Source organism: Microcaecilia unicolor, chromosome 11 (assembly GCF_901765095.1).
Source record: "Microcaecilia unicolor chromosome 11, aMicUni1.1, whole genome shotgun sequence".
Classification (NCBI taxonomy): domain Eukaryota; kingdom Metazoa; phylum Chordata; class Amphibia; order Gymnophiona; family Siphonopidae; genus Microcaecilia; species Microcaecilia unicolor.
In genome coordinates this window covers 78855723-78878709 of record NC_044041.1, presented here as the reverse complement: position 1 = coordinate 78878709, position 22987 = coordinate 78855723, and the positions used below count along the sequence as shown (strand labels likewise).

The window sequence follows — 22987 nt, the reverse complement described above, 5'->3', positions numbered from 1 at the left end:
TTCCTTTATGTTGAATATTTTTCCATGGGGTCTTGTGAAATGTTTTGGCATAGTTTGCAGCTGGATATATTGCAAGGATGTGTGCCATTCTCTTCTTTATGGGTCTCTGTTGAGAGCTTGCTTCTCACCAGCTTGTGTTTTAAACTGGGTGGCTGTCGGAAGGCCAGCACTGGTGGGGATGGGAATATCTCTCTCAGTATAATTCATCCTCCTGGAGTAGTGACTGCAGAACTCTTATGATTTTCCTCAGTTTTTCCAGCTTTGGGTTGTATGTCACTATAAGGGAGGGGGGTGGGGTTCTGTCTGTGGCTTTCTTTTCTTTGTATTGTAGCAGATTTTCCCTGGGTGTTTTGAGGGAGGAGGCAATATTCTTGGAAATTATTTTGGGGTTGTAGCCTTTCTGTTCGAAGGATGCAGTCAGGATTTTGAGGTGCCTATCTCTGTCCCCTGGGTCAGAGCAGATACGGTGGTATCTTGTGGCTTGGCTATGAATAATTGATTTTTTTTGTATGTGAAGAGTGGAAGCTGGAGTTGTGGAGGTAGCTGCATTTGTCTGTGGGTTTCCTATATATGAATGTTTGTATGTAGCCATTGCTGATTGAAACTGTGGTGTCCAAAAAATTGACTTTCTGGGGAGTAGTCAATTTTGAATCTGATTGTAGGATGGTATGTATTGAAAGAACTGTAAAATTGTTTTAGAGTTTCTTCCCCCTGAGTCCAAATCATAAAAATGTCATCAATATACCGGTAGTATTTTAGGGGTGTGGTCTGATATGTATTCAGAAATGTCTCTTCAAGTTCAGCCATAAAGAGGTTAGCATATTGAGGTGCTGCCCTGGTGCCCATCGCAGTACCCATGATTTGTAGGTAGATATTGTTGTTAAAAGCGGAAATAGTTGCGAGTTAAAATAAATGTGATTAATTTTGTAATAGTTTCGGGTGAGTATTGATGGTCCAGTGTGGATGTTTTTAAGAGTTTTATTTTATTCTATTTCTGTTGACTGCTTTTAGAAGTGGACTAACACAGCTATCACATCTTTCTCAGAAAACACACAGAAAATAAATCTGACCTGTCAATGCTATGCAGCTGTACAGAGACCAAGAGAACCAACCACCTGGACAGAGCTCACAGAGTACAGAAAATAGCAGTTCTGAGTCTCAAGCACAGTTTGGACCCCAGGCATGAACCTACTGAAAACAATTCTATCAAGGGCAGAGAAAAAACAAATTCCAACCAGTCTCAAAAGAGCAGAAGCAAATCACAAACAAGCTGAAAACGGACTGCTCCAGAGAATGTTCGGAAAGGAACAGTGGTTGTGCAATGTGTGTTCTCTGTGTGAAGCAGCACCTTTTTACGTTAATTATGTGTGGAGAGCAGTCATTTTTCAAAGGCCTCCTCACCTTCCTGTCCTGCGTTCTCTGTTTCGCTCTTACAGACATCTACGCACATCCTTCCTGTGTGAAATGCCATAAAAAAATCTCATTGCTGCAAGTGAAACTTACATGCCATTTCTTTCTAGCTTAGACATTGTTCTATTTATTTATTTCATACAGCAGTTTTTTTAATTGATTGTGCATGAACCAGCCTCTTTTCCAGGAAAGGTAGAATACAGAACTGGAATTCAAGAACAGCAGAGGCTTTTCATGCCCTCTGAAGTACTTCTGCATATAGATAAACAATTCATTGGCTATTGTCTCACTCATATCTGATTTGGGTTACTTGATACCAGGAGCTTCGGGGGGGGGGGGGGGGGGGCAAATTTTTCTAGGGTGTCAGAAGGCAGAATTACACATTTTCCCATCTAAGCATCTTCCTTCTGTCTGTCACAGACCAGAGAATAATATTTACAGAATTGCACAATATGAATGATTCTGCAATGGTTGCAAGCATAAAGGTTGACCCAAGATCTCAGTGGTAAGTGCTGCACATTGGACCTGCAAAGGGTCTGTGTTTGAACCTCGAGACAGGACTCTGCACCCCAGGTCAACCTCTGAGAAGGGTGTCTCGGCCATCATGAGGAAGCAATACCTAGTGACCAGCCTATAAACCAGTTTGTGTTTAGTTTGTTTTACCCAATCAGTTGACAAACCCTGCTGAGGACAGTATTTGGGGGGAGGGGGGTTTGTTTTTCTTCTATTTGGTTAGCTATGTTGTATATGGTTACATTGTTTATTATATAGATCAGGGGTGGGCAACCTCGGTCCTCGAGGGCTGCAACCCAGTCAGGTTTTCAGGATTTCCCCAGCGAATATGCATGAGATATGTTTGCATACAATGGAGACAGTGCATAGATCTCATGCATATTCATTGGAGAAATCCTGAAAACCCATCTGGGTTGTGGCCTTCAAGGACCAAGTTTGCCCACTACTGGTATAAATAGATAGATTTGTCGTATGCTACTACTACTACTATTTAGCATTTCTATAGCGCTACAAGGCGTACGCTGCTACCTTGATTTCTCTGGAAGATCAGGTAACCAGTAAATCAGTTACGTAAATAATAGAAATTTAGATGAGTTCCTGAGGGAGGTGCTGTTTGTGATCCCTAACCAATGACCTGCTTCTCAATGGATGGGCTGAATTGGGGGGGGGAACATAACCAACTGAACACCACTTCAATAGAAGTTTTTCAGTTGTGGTAGATTAAAATAAAATTGATAGTTGAAAATCCCACTGGATAGTTGCAAATTAAATCTCCTGGTGCAATAATCCAGCAGAGGCTGCCTCCAAGAGAGCTGGAAGCCCAAGAAAGAGCTGGAGAGATCAGCTAGATCAAAAGCAAAGAGTGCAAAAAGAACATTTTTCTAACTGGACAATGGTGATATGATGAGTAGTGGATGACAGAGATTATTAATACCAACTATTGTTCCATGTCTACTTGGACACATTTTACCACTAGAATCTTCTATTAAAAAAAAAAAAAAAAACATGGGGTCATTTTATTTATTTAGGGGCCCTTTTACAAAGGCGTGCTGAAAAATGGCCTGCGGTAGTGTAGACGCGTGTTTTGGGCGCACACACAATCATTTTTCAGTGCACAAAAATGGACATGCGGCAAAATGAAAATTGCCACACGTCCATTTTGAGTGGTAATGACCTACGTGCATCAAATGCCACTTGGCATGCGCCAAATACGTGCATCCAAAAATAAAAATGATTTTTCGGATGCGGGTATCAGATGCGTGCCAAAAATGAAATTACTGCAAGAGCCACGCGGTAGCCGGGCAGTAACTCCATTTTGGCGGACGTTGGGTGTGCATAGACGCTTATGCAGCTTAGGAAAAGAACTTCTTAATTATTAGAATTTATTTACTGCCTTTTTGAAGGAATTCACTCCAAGGCAGTGTACAGCAAGAATAAGTCAAACATAACCAATAGACAATTACAGCAGTAAAAATATTCAAATAACAATACAAAGTATGGCATACTATGCTACATCACAATGTCAACAGAATACACAATAAAACATTTTAATGGACAGTGTAGGGTGTAAACAAAGATGGAACATACAGATAAATAAAACTGAACAACAGGAGTAAGAAACTTAGTTTAGTTCAGTGGCTTAGCCATGGGGGGCCTGGGCCCCCCATTTTGGTTTTGGGCCCCCAATGTTTGTTGTTTGGCTGCTGGGTGTCTCCATGTCCCACCAGCAGAAGCTTTCCTGTGGTGATATTCACTGCTGCACTGCCTGCCCTGCTTCCCCCTCCCTTGCACATATGCTTGGTTTTAATGAAATTGAGCATGAGCGCTGGGCGGGAAAATAGGGCAGGCAGTGCGGCACCAAATATTGCCACCATAGATATGTGGGATTGCGACAGGGGCAGAGAGCGGTGGGGAGGCAGGTCAAAATGTGCCCCTCCCCCTCCCCCCCGAAAAAATCAAGGTTTGGCTATACCTGTGGTTTAGTTTAATGAGATTTGATATACCGCCCTTCAAAAACCACATCAGAGCGGTGAACAATTACAAAATTTAAGGAAACAAGAAAGGAAATCATTAAGTAAAGGAAAGAAAGAAATACGTTAAAATCAGGCTAAATGAAAAATTAGGATACCTGCTAATTGGAGGCTACAGGTCCTACGCTAATTGCCACCGGTGCTGATGAAGGGAAAAGCCAAGTGGGCCTTTAATAAAGCATTAAAGTGGGAGGAAGACAGTTCAAAATGAAGAGGGAGCAGAGTGACAAGTAGAATCCAAGCATGAAAGGTGGAGGAAGCAGATAGTCAAGAAGCAGAAGAAGAATGCAGAGGGGTCTAATTTAAAGAAAGCTGCTCATGAAGTCAGAAAAGTACATGAATATAACTTCAGCTAGGGTAGTGCAGTATGGGGCCCTTTTACTAAGCTGCATATGCGTCTATTTGCGCCCTAAGTGCACCAATTTGGAGTTACCGCCTGGCTACTACTTGGTTCTTGCGGTAATTTCATTTTTGGCACGCATCCGATACGACCGTCCGAAAAATAATTTTTATTTTCTGGCGCGTGTCTGCTACGCATGCACCTTACCACTAAGTAAATGGCTGGCGTTAAGGTCTCAGACCCAAAATGGACGCACGCCAATTTTTATTTTGGGCAAAAAGTTTTAAGAGGCATTTTTTGCAGGTGCACTGAAAAATGGTTCTGCGCGCACCCAAAACACGTGCCTACATTTCCGCAGGCCATTTTTCAGGGTGCCTTAGTAAAAGGACCCCCATGTGCACTCAGTGTCACTCCTTGTGTATGTGTCTGACTAGCAAGTTACTTCCATTCTTGATATGCACTTGTCTTTTGAAGCTCACATTGCCTCAGTCATACACGGTTGTTTTGGAGCCTTATGTTGTACATCCATTCATAGAAAAATCATCTTTACATAAATGTGTTCTCACTTTAGTCCTGAGTGATTAAGTTACAGAAAGTCCCTCGTTAATGGGCTTCCCAAATATGGTTATGGTTTTTTGATTTATATTCCACCTAGAATCTAGACATATTACAAGGAAACAATACATAATTTAAAATGCAATCAAAACAATAAAATCATTATAAAATACAAAAAAAACATGTGACCTGCTAAGCAAAAAGGTACCAAAAGTAATAGAGATAAAGGTTATAAAAGTCTGGAGGAGCAACTTTCATTTTTGAAAGTTTTGTGTACTATAGGGTCAACAGAATGAGACTGTAGAATTTTTTTTTCTCACAAAACAGCAAGTGCCTAAAAGGTACCTAAAGCGGGGTATGAGACTTTGGGGGCTAATTACTTCTTAATTGATAAACATGTCTCATTTTTTAAAGACGTAACTAGTCCATACTTGAGGCTGAAATTTTGCAGGGTTATGCAGCTGATATGATTAATATCCCTTTTGTGATTAAATAAGTCACATAACCCACTTGTGGTACCTTTTTTCTCAGCGGGTCACATAAAAATGCCAGCATAAAACATATACAATTCATCAAATAAAAGCATGATCAAATGCATATAATGCTACTTCTGCATCTAGTGTATTTGGGTTCATCACTAGCAGCTGCCAGGATTAGGTTCACACACATGTCAGACAGAATAGATTACTTTTGAGCTGCTTCTTAATCACAACCGTGTCTGTCAAATTTCTAACATTACCTGGTAATCAGTTCCATTCACAAGCTCCCACAGTTGAGAAGCACAGATTCTTGTTTCTTTGAATGTATCTTTCTCAAAGAAGGAATTACAAAAAACTTGTGTCCTCTCTGATCTTAGAACTCTACTTCAAGTACAGGAGAAGCAATAGGCAGAATCACCTTGGAAAGCAGGTGAATGCAGTAAAATTTTAAATTTAATCCATTCCTCTATGGGATTAAATACAACTCTTTAAGGTATGGGGTGATATCATGAAAACAAGGAGATCCACATAGCAAGCATACTGCCAGAACTTTTAAAAAATGGCTATTTTCTAGATGTTTTGTGCTCAAAATGTTTATCTTTTTGGTCCATTTTCAAAAACATTTTAAGTGAAAAACGTAGAAAATCAAGCCATTGGGATGTAGGAGGGGCCATCATTTTTAGTAGACTGGTCCTCCAGACATCCCAGGAATACAGTTGGGCACCCTAGGGGGCACTGTGGTGGACTTCATATAAATGTTCCCAGGTACACATCCCAGTGTCGTTCCCTTACCCACCAACAAAATAGAAAGAGATGCATTTCCTCCTATACCATGCAAAATATAAAGATCACACATGCCAGGGATGATGTTAGGGGAGTGCTACTAGGACAACTGCCCCTGGCCAGAAAGACCCCTAAGCCTGCTAGAAGCTGAAGAAAGCATGGCCTGGTAGTGGGCTTTGTGATCCCTTCCCAAATTTCTGCCCTGGGCCCCAGCCACATTTAACACCAGCTATGGCAGGATACACATTTCAAGGCTGACAATTTTTTTCTACCTTTTATTTTTCAACTCATGTTGGTCCCAGGCTCTGGTTTCTGTTTCCCTCTGTCTTCTCAACTCACTTGCCAGGGTCTCTTGCCTATTTGACATTTCTTCTTTCTCCATGCTCATCTTCCACCTTCTATCTCTACGTACCTATCTTTCCCCATGTTCAGCATCTCCCTTCTCTGTGTCACCTATACTTCTTTGTCCAGCATCTCTCCTCGCATTGATCAACACCACTCTCTGTACCTATCCCCTCTCCTTGTGTCCTGCATCACTCCTCTGTATCCCCATGCCCCCCAAGTCCAGTATCTCCTTTCTGGGTTCCTATTCTCCCCCATGTCTAGCATCTTCCCTCTGTGTCCATATACCATCCACATGCAGCATTTCTCCCTCCCTCCTGCATGTACTGAGTATTTCACTCCCTCTTCCTTCATCCCCTTGGTACAGTATCTATCTTTCCCTTTCCTTCCATTTTCTGCCCTCCCCCCCTGCAGATCCAGCACCTCTTTCTCTTCCCTTCAGCATTCCCCCATGGAACTCCAGCACTTCTCTCCCTTCCCTCTCTCCAGCCCCCCCCCCCCCATGGGACACCAGCACTGCTATCTTCCCCCCCCCCCCCCAATCCTCCAATGAGACTCTAGCACCTCTCTCCCTTCCCTTAAGATCCAACCCCAGACCCCTCCTTCCCCTTCAGCTCCAGCCACAGCTCTTCTCCCTCCCGTGGGTCCAGCACCTCTGTCCCCTTCAGCCTCAGCCCCCCTCCCTTTCACAGGTCCAGCACCTTTGTTCCCTTCACCTCCAGCACTCCTTCCAGCATTGCCTTTGTCTTCTTCAGCTCCATTGCTCTCTTCCTCCCTCCAGCATTGCCTTTGTCCCCTTCAGCAGCAGCCCTCCCTTCCTCCAGTGCTGGCTCTGTCCTCTTTAGTATCAGCTCCAGCCCTTCCTGTAACGCTGCCTCTGTCCCCTTCAGCTTCAGCTCGCCTTCCCTTCCTCCAGCGGTGCCTCTGTCCCTTTCAGCTCCAGCCCTCCTTCCACAGCTGCCTCTATCCCCTTCAGCTCCAGCCCTCCAGCACTGCTACCCCTCACCACATGGGTCTTGCATTTTGTTTTCGCCACAAAGATCCCCCACAGGCCTGCTCCGGGGCCTTCCCTCCTCTGTCAGCTCCCGTCATCTGATGTAACTTCACTGGATGGACCGTGCATGTCTTTTTCTGTCGTCATCTACTATGTTACTATATGTATGTTTCGCAAAACAGGAAGTCACATCAGAAGGCAGGAGCCAGCAGAAGAGGGAAATCCCTGGAGCAGACCAGTAAGTGATCATCTTTGTGGCTTCATAGGTAGAGAGAGCAGTGGGGAGGGTGGGAGGAGGGAAGACAGGAAGAGATGCCGGACCCATGGTAATTGCGGGGGAGGGGGGGGTTACTGCAGGAGCAAGGTTTTCTACTGCTCCCACACGGCGGTAAAAAGTTTTGCTCCTGCACCCTCAGTAAATGCGGTAATTTTTTTTGGTTGCTGTAGATTTACCATGGTTTACCGTGGATTCCCATCCTCATGTCATTCTCTAATCTTAACTAAACAACCATTCAACTTAACATGAGTCAGGATACATCAACAGTTTACAAACCATTCAAACAATTCAGAATGTGGCCATTAAAAAGATCACAGGTGCCGAGCTGTTCGATCATGTTTCATCATTCCCAAAAGAGGCCCATTGGTCACCATCTCCTGGATTCTATAAATGTCGTCCAAAGTTGAGCACCAAAATTTGTGTGCACAGGGCAGATGTGCATGCAAATGAATGAGTTAGCAAGGTGTCGACAATCAACAACTGGAGTTAATTGGTATCAATTTGGATTTGAGCACATCTCAGTCCTAGTCGCTATTCTATCATATTCACATTCATAGGGCACAACTCAAAAGTGGGTGTGGCCATGGGATGGGTTCTGGGGCTTTCACAGAAATTAGTCGCAATGTTATAGAATATTTGGATTTGCGTACCCAACTGCACCGCCATTTCTTTTCAAAAGAAAGAGACCGCTTTTACCCACTGCATGAAGAGGGGGCCTCAACACGCATCCAAAACATGCACTGAAGTTAGCACAGGCTCCCTTTTACCGCAGCTTAGTAAAAGGACCCCTGACTGCAGATGGACACATGTAACCTGATGCCAAGGGCCAGAAAAATTAGTTGAAAGTGTTTTTGCTTCATTATGGCACTAGCTGGTCCATACCCAAGGAAAGATTAAGACATAGGCGAACTAGGCATGTGCCTAGGGGCCCAAATGTTTAGGCAGAGGCCCTCTCAGATGTGCAGTTAGCATGGCTCCCAAGGCAGATTTTTGTCCTGGTAACTCTGCTATTGGCAGAAAGGGAGAAGGATGGAAGAACAGAACCACAGCTGCCCACAGTGCAGGGGTGTAGACAGCAGCCCATTGTTGGGGCCCCAGGGTGGACTGGGGGGGGGCTACCCATTCCTCTCTGCTCTCTCTTCCTCCCCTCATTAAAGATTTTACCTTTGCTGGCGGGAATGGACAAACTGATGCAGGTAAAAATCAAGTTCACTGATCCTCCCGTCTCCTGAAATTAAGCCAACTGGTTTAGGAGAGCAGAGCCAGCTAGCAGTTGGATAAAACTTCTTCATGCATAAACAGAGACAAAATCTGCTTTCAGTGTAAACCATTTCCTGACAAGTTTATTTACAGAGCATAAAATGAAATCAGATACCAGGAGAGACAGAGAGAGCCAGGAGAGAAAGAGAGAATAAGGAATGAAATAAATAATGAGTGTGAGTGCGAAAGACAGAGGTAGAAGAATTAATTGCTAAACAAGTCTAGCTTGTTTTCTATTTACCCAGACTCTAAGCAAAGGAGGTGCAGATTCTAATACATGTTTCAAATCATCAGGAAATCAAGACTAATAATAAAAAGCAGAATTTTCTACTGGGAACATGTTCAGCAGCTCCACCCATAATCTGGGGATTTCACTCCTGGATAGGGCTTATTGGCTACAGACGGTGAATGCAAAATCCCAAAAAACTCAGGAACAAAATGAAAAAAAAAAATCTCCAGCTGCACCAGAGACATGAAATAACTGTGTATAGAACATCTAGGTAGTAAAATGAATGGTCAGATCTGTGCAAGCATCATTATTTAAAATGCTCTGCACTGTGCTGATCATATAAGCATTTTTTAAAAACATTTCAGCACTATCCCTTGGATTTGCACACAAAATTGTGCGCAGTCCTGAGATCTGTGCATAAATAAATGAGTTAACAAGCTGTTAACAATCAGATATTGATGTTAATTGGCTGTAATTTGAATTTGCATGCAGATCTGGCTGCACACGATTCGCTGCAGATCAATGCCCAAATTCTCTCATGTGCAACCCAGAAGGGGGCGTGGCTACAGGAGAGGCATGGGCAGGTCAGAGGCGTTTCAAAGAATAACACGCAGTGTTCTAGAATTTGGAGACTACACGCCCAAGTTGTGCACCAAGATTTGCATCAGGGTTCAGTTGGTGTAACTCTTCATGCCCAAAGTTGGGTGGTGGAATATGTGCTAAGATCTATTCTATGAAGAGCTCTAAGCCTAGAGTCAGGGCCGCCAAAAGGGGGGGGAGCAAGATTCCCCAGGCCCAGCCTCCAAGGAGGGCCCGGTGCCACCACATCAGCAAGGCTTCCAGTGGCAGGCAAGGCTCAGGCTGCATTGGTCTCCTCTCCTCGAATGTGCCAGCCAGGACTCAGGTTAGCACATTAACACTTAAGTCTCAGTGTCGCTTCAGGTTAGGGTTACCATATTTTGTCCTCTCAAAAAGAGGACACATGACTCGCCCCCCTGCCCCGCCCCTTTCACATCCTCACCCCGCCCCTTGTCACATATTCCCCTCCCCCCGGGTCACATATTCCCATCCCCTGCCCCCCCCCCCCCCCGTCACTTACTATCTACTGCCCTGGTGGTCTAGTGACCTCTTCGGGGCAGAAAAGAGCCCCCTCTTTCCTGCCCGGAGCTCTGTCCTTGCCCTGCATCCTGTTGCTGTGACAGTCTCGGGATTCAAAATGACCGCCGAGAGTTGAAGTCTCACGAGGCCGCTTCAACTCTCAGCGGCCATTTTGAATCCCAAGACCGTCACAGCAACAGGATGCAGGGCAAGGGCAGCGCTCCGGGCAGGAAAGAGGGGGCTCTTTCCTGCCCCGAAGAGGTCACTAGACCACCAGGGCAGTAGATAGTAAGTAAGGGAAGGGGAGGCTAGGATAGGCCCGCCGCCCCCCGTTTGTCCAGAAATCTGGACAAACGGGCGGACTGGCAAAACCCGTCCAGACACCCTTACATGTCCTCAAAAAAAGGACATGTCCGGGTAAATCCGGACATATGGTAACCCTACCTCAGGTCCTTCTTCCTGCCTCATCTCGCCTCCTCCTGACATACTTCCTGTTTCTGCCTTGAGAAGGGACGCAGCAGGAAGGATCTGCAGTGGCAGAAGAGTTAACACATTAACATTCTAACCCAGATCCCTGCCGGCACACACGAGCAAGTGCAAGAAAGAAGTCAGACGACCCAGCGTCAACAGAGAGAGCACTGCAAAGATGCTGTCGCTGAGGGTTAAGCACTGAAAAAGGCTTCAGTAGCCAGGAATTCAGGTGTGGAGGCCGGGTTGAACACAGCTAAGAGGACTTGTAACCTCAGCCAAGCCAACTCCAAAGCTCCTCACAGCATGTTTCTGCAGGGGTGGGGGGTATGGGGGGCCCCTTGCAGGGGGCAGAGCTGCCCCAGGCAGGAGCCCTTAAGATTGTTTGCCCCGGGCCCGGCTTTGTCTCTCAGCAGCTCTACCTGGAGTACCCTTCATAGAATAGTGCTGAGTGTGAATATTTCCTTGCCCCTAACTTTCGGCACCATTTCCTGAATCCGGCCCTATATGTATAATGCTATACTTGACACCCCTATACATATAGTACTAAATGCACAGGCACCAATATTGGTTGTCTAAAGCGCTTATTTTAGAAATGTTATTCAAGAAATGGATGTCTCCCTGGGCATAGAGAGACGTCCATATCTCAAAGAAGGCCAAACCACCATTTCAGACAAGGCCATAAATGGACATCCATAGATGGACATCCACAAAAGAGGCTTCGGGTGGGGGGGGGGGGTGAAAAGATGGACATCGAAGTGGAATTACATGTAGCGCATGGACAAACTGGTGTGGAAATTAGAGAGGCTAGGACGGGGTAAAGGAGTTTGAAAGGGGTTATTGGCTGACAGAGAGAGTGCAGCTGTGAAGAGATGGAGGTGGCAGAAAGCAGTTGTAAGGGGAGGGGTGCTAGGTAATGATGACATGGGCTGAGAGTAGAGCTGTGGGGAGAGGAATTAGAGAGAGCTAGGAAAGAATGAAGGGAACTGAAAGGGTTACTGGCAGGGAGAGAATTCTGCTGTGAAGTAATGGAAGAGGCAGAAAGGAGCTGTAAGGAGAAGAGGCTGAATGATGGGGACAAGCTGAGAGTGGAACTGTACCCTTTATCATTTTTGGTGCCTTTCTCAGTACTTGTACCAGTTCTGCAGTATAATTATTGAGGTGGAGTTATCAAAAGTATAGACAGTACTCAGGATGTGGTCACACTGACTGATACTGAGGCATTTTGATATTTTCAATTTTATTCCCCATTCCTTTCCAAAGGATTCCTAACATTTCATTACGTAGCTTCCCACTATTCCAGAACCTGTGGGATAGCTGTGTCACTCAACCAGTAGGTGGAGATAGAGAACTGAAAACTGAGCTGAGACATCTCTCTCTCTTGACAGTAACAGAAAAGTTGCACACAAGGAGACAGGAGAAAGCACTCCATAGTATCAACAAAGGCAACAATGAACAGCAGAGGCATTCCAGAGAAGGAGAAGACAACCATGGATTTACCACATTCAATAGTGACCCAACTCGGCCAAGTTTTCAGCAAAGTGCCTTCATCAGGGGGTGTGAAAACATGTACAAACAAAGAAATAAATGGCCACTGTTGGAAACAGGATGCTGGACTTGATGGACCTTCTGTTCCAGTATGGCAACACTTGTGTACTTAAGTAACATAATATCACAATCCAATGTGCATATATAATTAAAATAAAATAAAAAGAGAGGCAAGATCATCACCAATATATAACCAACAAGGTCTTGAGTGTAGAAAAAGGCAAATGGCAAGTATAGATACTCTTCCTACAATAGGTATGAAATACATGCAAATTAAAGCCAAACTAATACATGATGTGAACATTTGCAAACAAGGTTGCTACAGATTCTTCTTGAACTTATAAAATATGCCATTAAAAATCTATTCCATTAAACAATCATAAAAATTGTATAAGAAATGTATATATTAGCATTCTTTCAATAGAAAAAAATAACAATAGAATGTAATAAGATGACCTCATTTTATCATAAAATAGTGCAACAAAGAAATAATACTGACAGTTCCTAACCAACCTACGGGAGTCTTTTATTATTATTTGTTGCATTTGTATCCCACCTTATCCCACCTCTTTGCAGGCTGAAAGTGGCTTACAATACATCATGAGTAGTGGAAGAATGCTGGTAGTTAAACATTTAGTATTGCAGGATCTTGGTCAGCATGATGATAATAAACAAACAAACAAACAAACAAACAGAGTAATAGTATACAAGCAGATATTATAAAACAGTTCTGAATATAGATGTGCGAGTTGTGTATAGTCACATTTGTTGATCTTTGTGATACGCTTTATTAAAGAGATTGGTCTTCAGTAATATGCGGAAGTTTGTTCTTTCGTAGATCGATTTCAAGCTGCGCGGCAGTGCGTTCCATAACTGTGTGCTCAGGTAGGTAAAGTTTGACGCACGCATTAGTTTGTATTTCATTCCTTTGCAGCTGGGGAAGTACAGATCAAGGAATGTACGGGATGATCTTTTGGCATTCCTAGGTGGCAGGTCTATCAGGTCTGACATGTAAGATGGTGCGTCTCCATGGATAATTTTGTGAACTAGTGAGCATATTTTGAATGTGATGCGTTCCTTAAGTGGGAGCCAGTGTAATTTTTCCCGTAGGGGCTTGGCACTTTCAAATTTTGGTTTGCCAAATATGAGTCTAGCTGCAGTGTTCTGGGCTGTCTGGAGTTTCTTGATTATTTGTTCTTTGCAGCCGGCATATAGGCGTGCTGGCGTTTTTTTAGCACGCATTAAAAATAGGCGCATGCTAAACACTAAAGACGCTCATAGGAATACATTGGCATCTTTAGCGTTTAGCACACGCCTATTTTTAGAATGCACTAAAAAAACCGCCAGCACGCCTAAGTAAAACACCCCCATATGACCTGAAAATTCTCAAGTCAAAAAGATTATATAATTTGCTATGAAAACATTACTAATAAAATATCTATTTACTGGTTTGTGCAAAAGGTTATATTAAAATACATGTAAATTATATGCAAAAATCCATAATCCTTTACTACAGGATTTCAAACATCACAACTTACATAATTAGATACCTCCATGGACAGCATTTTTTCTATTGAAAGAACGCACACTTTAATAAAGATAAGTGGCGTTATAATCATTTTTATATGGTTGCATGCTCATTTCTGGACTGGTCGGGCATTGCTGTTTTCTTAGGGTAAGGCTGCCAACTGGAACCAGATTTGTAGGACAGGGTTGATCCAGGCCTGGGTTTATCCCAGTGCATGCTGGGACTAGTAGTCTTGATTTTCTTAGGTCATGCAATAGGGAAATCATTACTACAAGTCCCTGAATGCAATGGGGTAAACCCAGGACTGGATCAACCCTATCCTGTGAATCTGGATCCAATTGACAGCCTGTGTTTCGTGAAACTTTGAATGAAGAACATACATTTTTTTTATATTTAAAAGCAGCAATATTATTATGGACACATAGATATCTCACATATAAATATGAAATTTCTGAGGTCATACTGATGGTGTGATTTATATTTTATATTTATATTGGTATGGTCACTATTTGGTGGTGTGTACAATATACTGTTATATTGGCTGATACCAAATTATATACACTGATGATCTTCCTCAGATGTTACACATTTCTTTATTGAGCAGCAGTTGTCAAGAGAGGCATTAGGGAAAAGGAAGGGCAAGTACTATCAGCTGATGGGTGGCTCAATGGTTAGTATATCTACTTTTTTAGTTGAAAGTCTGGGGGTTCATATTCTTTAATGGATGGGCTGTTCCTACTTCTTTTACAGCTGAAAGCAGGAAATAGAGGAATAGGGTGGAGGGGGTGGAAAGAAGGGCACGTACCACCAGATGCTGGGTAGCCTTGTGGGATATGTCTCTGCTTTTTGAACAGAAGTCTCTAGGTTCAAATCTTTTAAGTGTTGGGTGGTTTCTACCAGGTGATCAGAGGGCTTTGACAGAATATGGAAGATCCTGAGTCCTAACAACTGCTCAGGCCACCATCAGCTGGGATTATGCTGGCTTTTTTCCCTATGTAAAAGGGCCAACATTTGACCAACTACCTTTTCGTACTCAGTCACCCAAAATCCAGGTCTCTTCTGTCTCTGGAGTAGAGGAGTAGCCTAACTGTTAGTGCAGTGGACTGGGGAACTGGGTTCAATTCCCACTGACTGCAACTTCTTGTGACCCTAGGCAAGTCATTTACTGCACCAGGTCAGGGGCATAGCCAGACCTCAGCAGGAGGGGGGTCCAGAGCCCGAGGTTAGGGGGCACATTTTAGGCCGGTGACCCTCCCCCACCACCTTCGACCCCCCCCCCCTCTCCCGCCACCGTTGCCAGGTACCTTTGCTAGCGGGGCTCCCCAACCCTCACCAGCCGAAGTCTTTTTTAGCACCGGTCTCCGGCGCGTTCGCTGATCTGTTTCTGTGAGTCCTGACTCTTGACGTCCTGCACGTTGCATGCAGGATGCCAGGAGTCAGGACTCACAGAAACAGATCAGCGAACATGCCGGAGACTAGCACTGCAGAAGACTTCAGCTGGCAGGGGTTAGGGACCCCTGCCAGCCAAGGTACCTGGCAGCAGGGGAGGGTCGGCAGCAGCGGAAGGGGGAGTCGAAAGTGACTGGGGAGGGGCGGCGGCGGTGGTGGGTCAAAAGTAGAGGGGGCCAGGGCTAAATCTATGGGGGTCCATGCCCCTGTGGCCCCACATAGCTATGTCCCTGCACCAGGTACAAAATAAGTACCTGTATATAATGTGTACTATGCTGTATCTGTCTAGTAACACTATAGAAATGATTAGTAGTAATAGTCACTGGGACCAAAAACAGACTTACTAACTAAGCATCCAGCTACTGAGGCTTTCACACCAGGAACCTGTTGAGAACTTTGCTTTCCCCTTGTCTGGACTCTGCTTTGCAGGACAGAGAATACTGGACAGAGTAGCAGGAGCTACTGGGGGCTGAGAGAGAGAGAGAAAAAAGTAGCAACTAATATGTGTGTAATGAGGGGTTCAAATCTCCCAGGTTTTACTCAAAAATGTTTGGTTCATTCATTTTATTAATTTTTATAATCTGCAGTCTTGCATTGAAAACCCATTTTCTAACAAATAATAGCTTTGTATGTAACCAGAGTCTCAGTAGAATATAACTCTGCTTTAAGGTCAGCCCTACATTGGGTGATATGCGTAGATTGGGTGGCAACACCAGTAATTGGGATGCAAAATCGGTGCTAGGCAGACTTCTACGGTCTATGCCCTGATCGTAACTAAATAGATATGGATAGGCTGGAGTGTAAATTTTAAGGGGCTTCAATATTAGCTTCAGAACGTTTAGTACAAGAAGAGTGCTGGGCAGACTTCTACGGTCCGTGCCCTGAGAATGGCAAGGACAAATCAAACTTGGGTGTACATATAAAGTATCACATGAGTTTATCTTGTTGGACAGACTGGATGGACCGTTCAGGTCTTTATCTGCCATCATTTACTATATTACTCACGTTACTACTATATGTGGCAGTGCTGCACTCTAGCAGAAGTGTCTGGTCTCCTGCTGTATACCTCTCCTTCCCCAATACAGTGCCAGTGTCCTGGTTCCCGGTCAAAATAGCCCTGTCAAAATGGCCCGACAAAAAAGCTCCAAACAAAAAAGCTCTGTTCAATATCTACCTCACGTCACTAGATAAGCTTATGGAAGGCGCCACAAAAATTGTGAAACCTCTCTTTCTAATGGGCAACTACCAACAGCATTAAAAATGGCAGTGGTTTGTCCTCTGCTAAAGAAAAACAACCTTGACCAGAACAAACTTGAGAGTTACAGGCCAGTATCCAACATCCCACATCCCGTTTCTAGGGAAACTCATAGAACAAACAGTCTGTGTTCAACGTAATGATGGCTAGAAGAGAGAAACTGGCTAGATCCATGTCAATCTGGATTCAGACCCGGTTATGGAACAGAAACAGTGCCCGTATCCCTACTAGATGATCTTCACAGAAACCAAGACAAGGGATTCACCTCGATGTTAGTGCTACTAGATTTCTCAGCAGCTTTTGACACTGTGGATCATGATATCATTCTAGCAAGACTGACAGAAACAGGTATCAATGGAACAGTACTCGCCTGGTTCAGATCCTATCTATCAGACAGGCAACAATCCATAATGTTTGGCAGCAACTCGTCACCACCATGGACACTGACCTGCAGGGTCAGTGATACTGTCACCTGTTCTGTTCATTATCTACCTGAAGGCGCTAGCTGAGCTGATTCGGTCAATGGACACTCAGTTCTACATCTATGCGGATGATGTGCAGCTACTCATACCCATTGAACCTTACCTACAGCCTTGAATAAACTGATTACCTGTCTAACATCAATTCAAGAATGGACTAAACACAACAAACTTTGCCTGAACCCAAGTAACACCGAGCTTTTCTGGGTCCCTAACACAAGTGGATACATACCTGACATCAAAATCCCTTTTGGGAAGTATGAACTCCCCCTCAAATCACAAGTCAGAAACCTTGGAATACAGTTAGATTCAATATTTACTCTGATTTCCCAAATCCAAGCAACCTTCAAGAGCTGCTTTTACTATTTGCGACAGCTACGCTGCCTCTCTTCTTACATCGAGAAAGTAAATCTTATCCCAGTTGTGCATGCCATGATAACATCAAGACTGGATTACTGCAATGCACTATACAATGGTCTGACTACAAAGGGCCTGCACCAGTTCCAGCTGATTCAGAATGCAGCAGCAAGACTCATAGAAGGTTGCAAGCGACGTGACCACATCACACCATTTTTGCAGAAATGTCATTGGCTACCAGTACGATACAGGGCTAAATTTAAAACTCTATGTATGATCTTCAAGGCCCTGAAAGAATAGGATGATCCTCCACACACCGCCAAGGACACTAAGGTCCTCCCAAGGACTATCACTAACCAGACCCTCTCCAAAAGACATTACACGATGTGAAACCCGCAAGCGAGCCTTCTCCGGAGTAGCCCCCACACTCTGGAATGCACTGCCTGAAGTGTTAAGCGGAGCCTTTCAGGCAGTGCATGTCCTGCTGCAGTATGTGCAGCTCGAGTCACTGCTTGTGTGTGTGAGTGAGACTAAGAAGTTAGTTACTTCTGCCATTAAAGGCCTGGTTGAAGAACCAAGCTTTCACCTGCTTCCTGAAGTAGAGATAGTCTATCTACTCCTACCCTAGCTGAGATAATATTTAACCATCTCTCTGATCTCATGTGCAACTTTCTTTAAATCAGTCACCTTACTTTCTAACTCTTCTTACTCTCTTACCTATCTATATGTTACATCCTTACTTTACCCTTCACTATCAATTAAAATGTTCTATTACGTATTGTGTTGACATTGTATGTAATATACCATGCCATACTTTGTATTGTTATTTAAATATTTTTACTGCTGTAATTGCCTATTGCTCGTTTGATCTATTCTTACTGTACACTGCCTTGAGTGAATTCCTTCAAAAAGGCGGTAAATAAATCCTGATAAATAAGTAATAGACCTTGACAAATTAGTCCACTGTCAAAACGGCCTGCCCACAATATAGCCCCTGACAAATTAGTCCCACGATAAAAGGGCCTGATCAGGCTGCCCAGAACATGGCCTCTGACAAAGTAACCCAAACAGTACCAGACAGGGGGAGAATTTACTTTGCGGCACACTGCAAGAGGATCTGGCCAAATTTACTTGTAGAGGATCCCTGTATTCAAGGCAATTTTATAGGTAATAATGATAAAACTAGTTTTAGGTTAAGAGTTCCAACACAGTCTATTTGGGTAAATGCCTTTGTTAAGATAAACAGACTGTGTTGGAACTCTTAACTAATACTTTATCAGTGAAGATTTTACTTCTAATGTATCATCTTTTTTTGTGATGTGTTATTTTTTCTAGGGGGCTATTTTGTCTAGGGTCTATTTTGTCAAGGGTTTTTTGTGGGAGGGGCCATTTTGTCAAGGGCTATTTTGTTACAGGGCTGTTTTGTCAGGGCTATTATGTCAGGGTGCCAAGTCACCTATATAGTGCCAGCTTTTTATTTTGGAAAGGGGGGGCCAATAAAAGGAACCACAGCCCGAGAAGGTGCCTGCTTTTGGCAGGGCTGATTGTGTGAGATTCAGACACACGAGACAAACAGACCCTGAACTAAAAAGAGAATTCATTCAGCAGGCAGGCTCTGGGACTGCTGGAGAGATGGATTATAATACCCCACTCCTCTGTGACTCTCTCGTTAGAAGGGATAGGAAACAGAGTCAGTCTAAGGGTATTAGATGCCCCAGTGTGACTGTCAGGATTTAGGCTGCTTTGACCTCAGCTGCTCTTTGCCACTCTCTTGAAGCTGCCACCTAGGTGACTGCCTAGTCTGCCTGATGGTTAAACCGGTCCTGCCTTCAATAGTATATTTCACCCTCTGGCCTAGAACAGTACTTGCCTTACTAGTATGGAGACCCTATCAAAATTATGCCATCCGTTACCCCATCACCACAGCCAACCAAATAAGAAACATATAGCAAAATATGCCCATTGTCATCACTGAATCATTTAAGGCTGACTTGCAAGTGCTTCTACTGGGAAGAAGCCAATGACATGACTGGAGCTCACAGAACGCTAATACAGAGGATAAGATAAGGTAGGGAATGGTGGTAAGTAGTTTAGTCGTTGACTGTGGCTTCTTTGGATGGTCATATGGCTGCTTTTGAAGACAGTCTCCAGCCTGGTGTGGTCCGATGCATTACCAGTGCCTGTCAGCTCAGCACAAGCTTCTTCTTTGGAAAAGCTCTGGAAAGGCGACATCACCTCACACTCCAGCTTGTCTGGAGGGGCAAGGGAAATTTTGGACACAAGAGCGTTGCCTGTCATGGACAACAAACGTGGTCTCTGCATTTGTGGCATTGCTCCTTTCTGTTCCCATTTCCTCGCTGTAGCCACGAACGAATCTCTGAGCACTGACTTCCTTTCCAGCTCACTCCGTTGTCCCTTGCGGAGCTTGGCTCGGCGGTTTTTAAACCAGACCTAATCAAGACAACACAACCAAATTATGACACCAGACACAAACCTAGGATTCCAGAGCATAGCTTCTGCTCCTTGGGCTAATCAGATCTGAGAAGTCAGTGAAGATAGCATTTACTGCTCCCACCAAGAATGCCTGGCATTTTGTTTTATTAGCAATGTATTAATTGTTTTTTAAGTAAGTAAACAGCTTTGAGTTGGAGTAAGGAGGCATATTGGACTAGATTCTATAAATGACACTGAGGAATTGGCGCCAAAAAGTTTAAGTACTGAGCGCTACTCAATAAGGGATCTGTGCCCTTCACAGAACAGTGGCTAAGTGCATAAACAGCATCTAACTTAAGGTGCCAGCAACTGCGCCTGATGAAGTCAGGCATAAATGCCAGTGCCTAAGTTAGGTGTCAATCGGGTCTATTCTATAACAATGCACATAAATTCTGGGAATGCCCTCCCCCTGGAATGCCCCCAAAGTGCCCCCGGTCATTTCCCCATGAATTTGGATGCTATAGGATTTACGCATGCATTGTTATAGAATATGATACATGCGTAAAACCCAATTAAGGCCAAGTAACACCAATAATTAGTTGTTAGCAGCTAATTATTGATGCTGATTGGCTCATTAATCAATTAATTTGCACTCACAAATTCAATACACACTGATTTGCATGCACAAATCTAGCCACCATATATAGAATCCAGAGAATTATGTCTAAATAAATAACAGTGACTCCTAGTGGTCAGACTCAGAATGCATACCCATCAGGTTGCAATCTGTGGCCTGTCGAAATAGCTATTGCTGCAGAGAAGGACTTGACTAGCCAGACCAGAGGAGTAATAATTAGAAAATGGGATAAAATCTAGATAGTTGTAAAGGAAAGGCTCATGGTATCACAGCTCTGTTAAAGGCTGGTTCTGATTGAACTGGAAGCCCAGAAGGAGCCGGAGGAAACTACAAGACTGAAAACAAAAGAATTATTTATGATGACACTTTGATAATATGGATTATCTTTTGTAACTCTCTGTTTTTTTTCTGACTGTATGCCCAGAGTGAAGATAACAACAAGCACAGGACTGGAGAAAATACCTTTCGTGTATATGAAATCATTAAAAAGCTCTGAAATACTGACATATGACCCACCCCCTGTTATTCTGAAATACCAAATTGGAGTTCTCAGAATGGGGGCCTGGTATATGAGAGGGTCCCAAAAGGCATCTTATAAGTGGTCAGTAGGAGCAGCATATTGTTGTCTGGGGTAGGGTGGGGGGGGGGGGAGGGAGAGTTGCTGGCAGATGTTGCTCCCATTGCGCTCAGTACATGTTTTAGTGACCTGTACCTGGATCCTGGCTTCAGGCAGGTTGATAAAGATAGCCAGACGTTCTCTCATCACCACATCTGGATACGGTGTTGTCTGGAAAGTTCTCTCTAGTGCTTCTAATTGCTGAACAGTAAATGCTGTCCGGCTACGGCGATGTTTTTGGTGGCAGCTGCACCGTACCTCCAACAAGAGCTCTAGCAGATACAGAAAATGAACTGTTAGGCCAGGTGTTTGGTGGGGGAGGGGGAGGGAGCTTGCAGGACCCAAGTCTCTGGCTTTTTGAGCACAAAATTGAACTGGTGAAATAACATATGGCATGTTAGCACAGAAGGAATGAGGAAATATAGCTATGCAAGGTTGGGGGTCCAAGTTTTACAGAGTGAGTTAATTCCCTGCAAGGTCAACAGAGGTAACATCTGGTAGTGCTTCTCAGAAAGCGTAAACTTAAACCTAACAAATTGCATCATATTACTCTCATGAATATCGATGTACGTTGGTCCATATGCATGTGCTGAGGTCCACTTTTCCTCCCAATGTCTCTCCTTCTGGACACAGACAAACACTCCTAGCTCTCTAAGACCTTGGTATTCACTCCCAGTCCTTGAGGTCTACCAAGAGCATGACAGATATTTGTATATAATGGAGGTAGTAGGCATGCAAATCTCCTTCATGCATATTCATTAGGTATGTCATGAAAACCTGACCTGTTGGCAGCCCTCAAAGACCAACAGTGAAGAGCGAGGCTCTATGATATTGTAAACACTGAGATATACAGAGACATGAATAACCACTCAAGTGAAAGCTGTAAGGAAACTAAATAAGTCAAGGAGATGCAGAAAAGTGATGCGAGGCCTTTGCTTACGGTACCCGGGTGCACAGATTACCTGCTTGGACCAGAATAATACCCTCTTGTCCACAGAAATATTCATAGACATAAGCACAATCCACACGGAGCCACCATCAGATGAGTTCAGTCCTGACTTTGCCCACTTGCGCTTTCATTATCATGTACATGATTGTGCCAGACCAAACTGTGGCACAAGACTACATGTCCACACATTTGGCAGGCTAAAGTCAGGGCTGTATGTGATCAGTGGAGGAGTAGCCTTATGGTTAGTGCACACTAAGGGACTCTTTGACCAAGCTGAAGTGGCATCGGTGTGTGGATTTGCCGCACCCTGAGGCTCCGTTCACTGCAGAATGTCTTTTTTTTTTTTTGAGGCAATGGCTGTACGGTAAGTACAAACTTGCCACACAGCCATTTCCTGAGGGAGCTGTTACACTTCCTATTAGGAGGCAAAAAGGGCTCCCGCGCTAACCCAGTGGTAAAAATAACAAATATTTCTGGTCTCACCAAAAATAGCACGCACTGGGGGCGGCACTACTGGCTTCTGTGGTGAGCTGGTGGTAGTGCCAGATTGGCACGTGCCAATGCCACAATACCTCCTTGTATTCAAACAACATGTATAACAACTGCAAAACTGTACTCCAAAATTGTATGAAAAAAAGCACTTAGCTTAGAATTGTATATAGAAAAGCACTTCGCTTCAGACGTGTCTTCCTTAACTCCTCTTCTCCACAAAGAAGGGCCGCAACCAACGGTGGCCAACATTTCATTGCTTGCTTCAGGGTCCAACGGTCGGGAATTCTATCAAAAGCGAAACAGGAGGTGAACACTAAAGGAATCACATAAGAACTCCACATAAGCTTGCACTTCTATCATTTCCAGCATACATCGAGAGAGGTACTCGGTCCATTTTCCATCAATATTGTTTTTTTCACCACGCTGAGTACCTCTACTATGTTATGTTTCTTTAAGAATGCCATTT

General features: G+C 44.0%; 1 protein-coding gene across 3 annotated transcripts in view; it reads left to right on the top strand.

The window, feature by feature from the left end:
* The window catches only part of LOC115480504, a 36865-nt gene extending 35215 nt beyond the window's left edge, over nt 1-1650 (top strand). For 2 of the 3 annotated variants that reach the window (XM_030219227.1, XM_030219226.1), the window contains exon 5: nt 1046-1650. In XM_030219227.1, the coding sequence (XP_030075087.1) occupies nt 1046-1146 (101 nt within the window). In that variant the 3' untranslated portion in view covers nt 1147-1650. Of the gene's footprint in view, nt 1-1011 lie in introns of all 3 variants that reach the window. The other variant, XM_030219228.1, reaches the window with a different exon arrangement.
* Nucleotides 1651-22987: the final 21337 nt, after the last annotated feature.